Source organism: Miscanthus floridulus, chromosome 8 (assembly GCF_019320115.1).
Source record: "Miscanthus floridulus cultivar M001 chromosome 8, ASM1932011v1, whole genome shotgun sequence".
NCBI classification, from domain to species: Eukaryota; Viridiplantae; Streptophyta; class Magnoliopsida; order Poales; family Poaceae; genus Miscanthus; species Miscanthus floridulus.
In genome coordinates this window covers 171912759-171921216 of record NC_089587.1, presented here as the reverse complement: position 1 = coordinate 171921216, position 8458 = coordinate 171912759, and the positions used below count along the sequence as shown (strand labels likewise).

Here is an 8458-nt window from a genome sequence, read left to right as displayed (position 1 = left end):
AGGCCGTCCGAGGCCGGGAGTTAGCCAATAGTTTATCTCTTGGCCTTGGTTTTGACGGAGTCTAAGCGATTTTTTTGTTATTGCTTTGGAGACCCCTTCTTATGGTATCCGACACTGCTACAGTGACTAGATGTGACGACAAGGCTGACTTTGACACCTGCTCCTACTATGGCTACAGTGCGGCACGGGAGCTTTTCGACGTTTGCCCCTACCGCAACTACAGTACAGCAATAGGAAACCCTTTCGACGTCGCCTCTACCACGCGTACATGTGAGAGCAGCAGATTACTTTACACTCCCACTCCAGCGTGCCCAAGGAGCACACGTGACTCTGCCGCGGCTTCGAGACCCGCAGCGTCTGGGCCGGGTACAACCGCGCCGTGTACTGGTCCGTCGCCACGCTCACCACGGTCGGCTACGGCGACCTGCACCCCGCCAACCCCGGCGAGATGGTGTTCGCCATCTTCTACGTGCTCTTCAACCTGGGCCTCGGCGCGTACATCGTCGGCAACATGACCAACCTCGCCGTGAGCGGCTCCACGGCCGTGCTCGCGTTGCGGGACACGCTGCGCGGCGTCTCCATGTTCGGGGCCGTGAACGGGCTGCCGGAGGCGCTGACGGAGCAGATGGCGGAGACCGTGCAGCTCAACTTCGACATGACGAAGCAGCTGCTCCAGCAGCAGCTTTTGTCCGAGATGCCTAGGGCCGTGCGGTCGGGGATCGCGCAGCACCTGTTCCGAGACACCGTCGAGGACGCGTACCTGTTCCGGGGCGTCTCCGAGGGCCTCGTCGTGTACCTCGTCGCCGATGCGACGGCGCAGTTCTTCCCAGCCAAGGCCGACATTGTCCAGCAGAACGAGACCCCGACGGACTGCTACATCATCGTGTCCGGCTCCGTCGACGTCTTGGCGACTGCTGCCGACGGGATGGAGACGGTCGTATCAAGGGCATGTCGGTGCAGCATCGCCGGCGAGATCGGCGTGATGCTCAACATCCCACAGCCGTTCACCGTCCGGTGCAGGAGGCTCACCCAGGCCGTGCGCGTCAGCCAAGGCCACCTTCTGCGGGTAGTCCGGCCTCACACCTCCGACGCCGCCAGGGTGATGTGCAACTTCGTTCAGCACCTTGGATCTCCCGCGTGGAAAGTTGCAAGGGAAGAAGCGCCATTGTTCAGGGATATCGCAGATCAGATTGAGGCCGAAACTGCGACCTCAGCATCAATGTCGAGGCGGAGGAGCGAGATGTTCGACCCGGAGGGACCGGAAGAGGCTGATCAGCTGAGAATGTCGCTGCGTAGAGAGGCCAAGCTGCGAGTGGTTATCCATCACAAGTCTGAAAATGCTGCAGGGATGCTTTTATGTCTTCCTGGTTCCATGCGGGAGCTGAGGAGTGTTGCGGAGGCCAAGTTCAGGAAGGTGGTGACGACGGTGCTCAACGTTGACGGCGCCGAAGTTGAGGACATCGACGTGCTAAGAGACGGAGATCACTTGTTCGTGTGCCAGTGCTTTGCAAAATAAGAATGAACACGTATGTACCTGTGTTGACACCCAAAAGTGTGCCAACGGAGGAATTGGGCCACACCAATAAGTTCTTGGCATCAAGAGAATATTAGAAAAATATTTGGTGCGACAAAAATCAAAGCATAAGCAAGAGAAGGACAAAATTGGGCTTGCTCTGCCCTGCCAAACCGCCTAGGCCGGTTCCCATACCAGCGAGGGCGGTTCCTCTATTAGTGTGGCTCAGCTGGAGAGCCAGGTCCCATGAAAACCAGCAACCGTCTATTTCGGACCGATTTGTTTTCAAATCGGTTTCGAATCTATGTTCGACGTGGGAAACTTGGAGATTATGTTCTGAACTTGTTTGCTACTGGGATAAAAGCACCCCCTCTATATAAACGAGAGGATTACGACCGATTGAGAAATGCAACTTCTAATCGTAAAAAAAACACCAATTACAACCGATGTATTTTTTGACGATTGGAAGTTGGATTTCTTGTTTAGATGACCTTGCCGATCCTAGAACAACCTCTACGCGCTCCTCCCCGACGGGTCTTGTAACACCCCGGGTGTTTAAATATTAAAAACATGACATGTCATCATATGCATTGCAAGGCATTTGGTCAAATTGTAAACTTTGGTATGCATTCACTAAAACAAGTTTACATATGTGTTATGAGTGTTGAATTCAATTGTTTGAATCATGTCAAAATTTGGTTTGGATTTGAATTTTCCAGAAAACCCTGATTTTCAGTATTTAAACCCTACCCTGAAAATCCATTTCAAAATCTAAGCATATTTAGGAGTTAGTTATAAAAGCAAAGCTGTAGAACTTTTGATTTTGAACAACTTTTGTTTTTGGAGATTTTTGAGTTGTTATGAAAATTTGAGAGTAATTTGAGAATTTTGGCGAATGGCAAACTTGTAAATACTGTGAACAGTGTTCACCGCCGTAGCTACACCGCCGGCGACCTTCGGTTCGCTTCCAGGCGCGCGCGTGGACGTCCTTGGCTTCGCGCTGACGCGAAGAAGTCTCCTGTGTGGCTTCCTTGTGCTTCTGAGCCGCTCTATTTAGCCCTGGCCGTCGCCGTTTGCCCCCGCTCCTTTCCTCTGTTTCCACCGCCGCCGTTGCCATAGCTCCGTTGAGCTTTTGTCGTCGAACCAGCGCCCACGCCATCGCAGCAAAGCGTGTCCCAGCTCCGCTAGTTCCTTGCGCGCCCAGCAAATCAGTCCTAGTGGCTTGTCTTCACCGGAAACTCGCGGTGCGCGCTCTTCTTCCTCGCGGCCGGTAGCGTCCCCGTCGCGAGTGCTTCGCCGTGGCCAGCGTGTTACGGTGATCCTCTGCCCATGCTGAGTCTTGTTTCAGCTTCGCCATGATGCTGTAGTACTCCATGACCCATTGATTTCTCATTTTGACCACCACAGCTCCCGGAATATCGCCACCGACGACGATCTGCTCCGCCGTGCCTGCTCGGAACGTCGTCCGGTCTCTTCGTTGCTCCTCTGACCCTGCTCGTTGCTCAGTCGTGTTCGGGGTGAGGTGCTGAACCCTTCTGTGCTAAGCGTTTAACCTCTACCGTGCTTGCGTCGTCGGCGTAGCGTAGCCGCGCCGTTGTGCCCACCATGGCCGGCGTAGTGCTCGGTCCAGGCAGTAATCGGTCGCGTTTGTGCCACAAATCGATGCGCCATGATGTAGTGATCATGTTAGTGCCTTCGCCGTCACCGTTGATCTCGCCGTCGTCGAGATATCGCCGGTCAGTGCCGTCTTTGCCGTGGTCAGCGCGCGAGGTTAGGGATGACAGGTGGGGTCGGGTTGTCAGTGACTCAACGTTCAAATGGAATTTTTTTTCTATTTTCAGATTTGAATAAATAGTGTCTGTTTTTGTTATTTTTGTGTAGATTTATTTAGAGCTCCAAAAATTATGAAAATGTTTGTGTGACTTCTCTGTGATATATAGTATTTAAGAAAAATATTAAATAATGTTTTTAGTACTTTTTGAATGTAATAAAAATTACTCAATTTATTAATAAATGGATTTCCACGATTTTTCTAGGCTTATTTAATTGTTCAAAAATTATGAAATTTGTTTTGCCACTTACTTATTATGTAATGAACATTTACAAAAATTTTGAGCTCAATTAGAATAAGTTGATTTATTTCATAATTTTGAATTAAATAATTAATTCATAAAAGCAAATAGTAACCTTTAATGAATTAGGTTTTGTTTGAATTTTTGATTGAGTGATGTCCTTGGGTCATTAGTTGATAATGATCCTAGGCAATTGATTCGGGTGTTGCGAAAAAGGTTTGATTAGTTTGACTTGCCACTATACCGCGAAGGAAAGTTGTATTCAAAGTGTTAATTTTTGCATCCATCATCGAGCATCATGTTTCGTATTCCGCATTATGTTAAACATGGCATTGTTACTACGTGTAGTGAACGAAGGTGAACACGTGGTAGTTAATCAAGTTGTGGAAGAGGTTAATCCGTCTGTTGAGGTCGGATCGAATACATGTGAAACGTCGTAGGAACCAGACTTTTCCGTCAACGAAGGCAAGCCCCGGATGCATACAACCCTACCTTGTATTTTACAAATTGATTTCGCTTTTGCTTCTTTTTACTGCATTAAGTGATTAGGAGTCAAGTACAAGACAAATTGGTACATTACCAACCTTGTTATTCCATAATTACCATATTACCAGTCTTAAATTCGTATATGCCTAGTTGTGCTTAGCTATGCGTAGAACGATGAAAGTCAGGTGATTACCTATCACCTGCGAACTTTAAACAGAATTTGATTAACTTATGTTATCATGTGATATGGGAATGTGGAGTAATAAATCTAGACCGGGCGGACTCAGTGAGTGTGAGCCATAAGACATGGAAGTCTTGTGAGCGGGTTCTTTTCACCTGTGTCGATTAAGGCACGTCCGTTGTTGAATTGCATGAGGTGAGAATTTGTAGTACTAACCACATACTTCGGTAAGCCTTAACTTGGCGATTCTAGTACGAGAATGGCTACTCGCGCACTGGGAGTGGAGAGATGGCGGGAATGGCGTGTACCCATGTGGCCATGGGCTGGATTGGTGGAGTACTGTGTTCTCGGGTGGCGCAGACCCGTTCTTATTTTAGAGGATCTGAGTGCAGGTTGGTATATGTAGGTCGGGGACCTGCATATGTCGTGTGGTCTAGAATTCCTAGCTGGGTTTAATCGGTTCGAATCGTCGTTGCTCCTCGGTTATAGAGACTCAACTCACTGTTCATCATCGTAGTATTAATAATTGGAACTTGAGAAAGGTTTGCGAAAGAGATTGATATGAAGTTCATGATCTCATTACGGATCATGGCAGATTCATATGTGGTACTTATAAAGTTTTACCCTTGAATTAAAGAATTTTGTTAAAGAGCTTTTACGCAAAAGAACTTTGATTATTGTTAAAGCCATACCTTGAATCCCATGAGCCGGTATTCCTGAGTTCTATCAGTTTTATTTCGATTAAGTCTTGTTGAGTACTTTTGTACTCAGGGTTCGTTGACCCTTATTGCAGGTGAGCCTCATGAGCAGATCTGTTTTAAATTGTGATGCATGACCGTTGTTCCTTGTGATGACGATGAGAAGTAAATGTGTGGCCCTTGGGCAGGGTAGTTTCATTGTGTGTTTTGTATTATATTATAATGCCACTCCGCTATTTCATTTTGTAATAAACATCGAACTTAGTTGTGAGGTTTGAAACTATTGTTTTGTAAATTATGTTATTGTAAGACTTCTGCTACTTTTACTCTGGTATTGATATTTGAATAAATGTTGTAATACTACAATGACTCTGTAACGTGATCCTGCTCGGAAATCGTGGATGATTCGGGGTTCCCCGAGGACATCCGACAGACTTCTTAAGTTATCAGGAACATATGCATAGTTGTCAAAGGTCGATGGACAGTGACAAGTGCATGTGGGACCTATAATTTAGGAGGTTCTGCCACAGAATGGTATCAGAGCGCTATCGTTACAAGGTTTTTGTTGTATTGTTTTACAAAAACTTCAAAATGATTTGGGATGATTAAATTTAACTTGATAGTTTGGTCCAAATTGCTTCTGACTTATCTTATTTCTTTCTCACCATTCTGTATTTAATTAAAAAGGTTTTGTGTGGTGGAGTAGTAATCTTACTATGCCCTATGTAAAAATAAATGTTGTTTATGTGCATTATAAACTTTGATGTTTTTGTTCATAAGAACGATTCATGCATCATTATTAATTCACTCGTTACTTCCTTCACCTCTTAGTCCGGAGTTGAGTAGTGAGACTGGTTTGAGTAATGTAATTCATCATAGCTGCTCTTTAGACTTTGATCAAATGGTCTTACTTGGATTAAATTGGCTTCCTACAGTATGGCTCATGCCAAGATGACGCCCCGTAAGTCCACTAGACCCAAAGGAGTTCCTCGTCACCAACTTGCCCCTAGAAATGATGGTGCTAGCAGTAGCAGTTCTAGGCCTGATCCCCAAGCAGAGATACAGAGGATTTCTATAGAATTAGCATAAGCTACTAGAGATAGGGCTTTGGATGCTATACAGGTAGGTGAATTACAGGATCAATTGAGGCGTCTCACCACCGCACATAGGAACTGCGAAAGCATGTTAGTTCGTACGGTGGAGGGACGAAATGAGGCTTGGCATAGGGAAAATGTAGCTAGAGCTAGAACTCATGAGCTAGAATTCTATGTAGAAGATTTAGAAGAACATAATACTTATCTGCATGAGGAAGTTCATAGGCTTAGCAATCTACTAAATCCGAATCATGAGCCTCAAGCTGATGCCATGGACCCCGGTGTCGTCCTTGCCGATGATAACGAATCAGAAGAAGAAGAAGATCCTGAAGAATTAGTAATGATCAATGAAAGTGATGATGAAGGTGGTAATAATTCTGGAATGGATACCGAGCCTAAAGTTTGAAGTAATCACGGAAAGGAGTAGAGTTGTATAATAGTTAGTTATAGTTAAGCTATGTATCTTTGTTTTGGTACTTATAGGTTTTGGTGTTTATATTAGTAGACCCTATGTAATGTGTCTGGAGTAAACTTTTGTGCAATTCAATAAAGGCTTGTGAATAAAGTTTGGTTTGTTATGAGCAGATGCGTCATACGCAGGGTTCGTATGTTCCTGGAACTTCACAAGATGATGATGGTATTCTAGATCCGCCACCAATTCCAACAAATCTAGCTGATGCTATAACCGCACTTGTCAATGTGACGGCTGAAAATTCCCATTTGCTTCATGAGATCGCTCTAAGTAATCAGAATCAGATGCAAGGAAACCGTGGTCGCCACCATAACAGACAGGAGGCTACATATATTGATTTTACAGACACAAGACCACTAGTGTTCACCAAGGCAGATGAACCATTGGAGGCTGATGACTGGCTTTGAACCATGGAGTAGAAATTTGACCTTATTCCATGCATGGAATATCAGAAACCTGCGTTTGCCGCCTAGCAACTTAGAGGAGCAGCAAGTGCTTGGTGGGCGAACTTAGTGGCTATGCAACTAGCTGGCATTCCAATAACTTGGGCTGAGTTCTGTACTACCTTCAGAGCCCATTATATCCCTGAAGGAGTGATGGCAATGAAGTTAGATGAATTCCTTGCTTTGAAGCAAGGAGATCAAACCGTGATGCAGTATGTGGGAAGATTTAATCACCTATCACAATATGCATCAGAACATGTCAATACTGATGCAAAGAAGAAGAGGTGGTTTATGAGAGGTTTGAATACCAAGCTGCAAACAATGATGACAACTTGCACCAATGTCACTTACCATGAGGCTGTAAATATTGCAATTGCTTCAGAGTCAAAGTATCGGCAGCATAAGGAGCTAAAAAAGAAAAAGAGTATGCCGTCCGGATCTTTTGGGAAAAATTAAAAGAGGCAGAGGGTGATTTATCATCCAGTACATCATAATCGTCCTCCTTACCGTTCGCCATAGTCTCAAGCCGGTCAACAGTCAAATGTCCGTCCTGCTATAACCTATCCAAACTCACAGTCAACCAATGCTCCTGGTGGCAATGATCCAACGTCCCAGGGTCATAACTATCCATGTTATAATTGTGGAAGGACTGGTCATTTCTCCAGGGAATGTCCATATCCTAGGCAGGCTAATCAAAATTATCAGAAGGCCCCTGCCAATCAACAACAGGGTCAGGCACCAAACAAGAACCCCAATCAGAATGCTCAGAAGGGCAAAGATGAGAGGAAGATAGGACGGGTGTTCTATATTCAAGCTGGAGAAATTCCGGAAGGGGAGCCAGTGATGATGGGTATGTTTCCTGTTGCCAATCACCCTGCAGTTATACTTTTTGATTCTGGCGCATCGCATTCATTCATCAATAGAACATTTGTCGTGAAGCATGAAATTTCAATTGAGGCAACAAAGGAAAGTTTCTTTATACAGTCGCCCGGGGGATGTCTGTGTATTAAGGAAATGGTATACTAGGTACCTGTAAACCTAGGTGGGCATATTTTTCCCACTACCATGATTATCCTTAAGGATCAGGATATAGATGTAATCTTGGGAATGAATTGGATGTATCAGCATAAGGCTGTTATAGATGCGTTGAATAGGACATTAAGGGTAAGTTTGCCTGATAGTACTTCTCAACTTCTCATCCAACTTCCAACCCTAAGAAGATCAGTGGGCAAGATTTGTGCAACTGCTGTTAAAGAGATTAGAGATATTCCAGTAGTGTGTGAATTTCCGGACATGTTTCCTAAAGATTTACCCGGTCTACCACCTGATAGGGATGTACAGTTTAACATAGAGCTGCAACCTGGAACAGCTCTGATTTCTCAGAGAGCTTATAGGATGCCACCTAAGGAATTGGCCGAGTTGAAGACTCAGTTACAAGAATTAATTGAGAAAGGGTTTATCCAACCTAGTTCCTCACCTTAGGGATGTCTGGCAATTTT

The 8458-nt window shown here is 45.3% G+C and overlaps 1 protein-coding gene across 1 annotated transcript; it reads left to right on the top strand.

The window, feature by feature from the left end:
* The first annotated feature begins 309 nt into the window (after positions 1 to 309).
* On the top strand, positions 310 to 1516 carry LOC136470182 (potassium channel KAT4-like). Its single transcript, XM_066468114.1, has one exon. It carries the CDS (start codon positions 449 to 451, stop codon positions 1514 to 1516), a length of 1068 nt encoding a protein of 355 aa, XP_066324211.1. The 5' UTR covers positions 310 to 448.
* The last annotated feature ends 6942 nt before the right edge of the window (positions 1517 to 8458 follow it).

Bases quoted from the DNA above. Each gene is read 5' to 3' on its own strand.
- LOC136470182 (XM_066468114.1), top strand. From the start codon at position 449: ATGGTGTTCGCCATCTTCTACGTGCTCTTCAACCTGGGCCTCGGCGCG.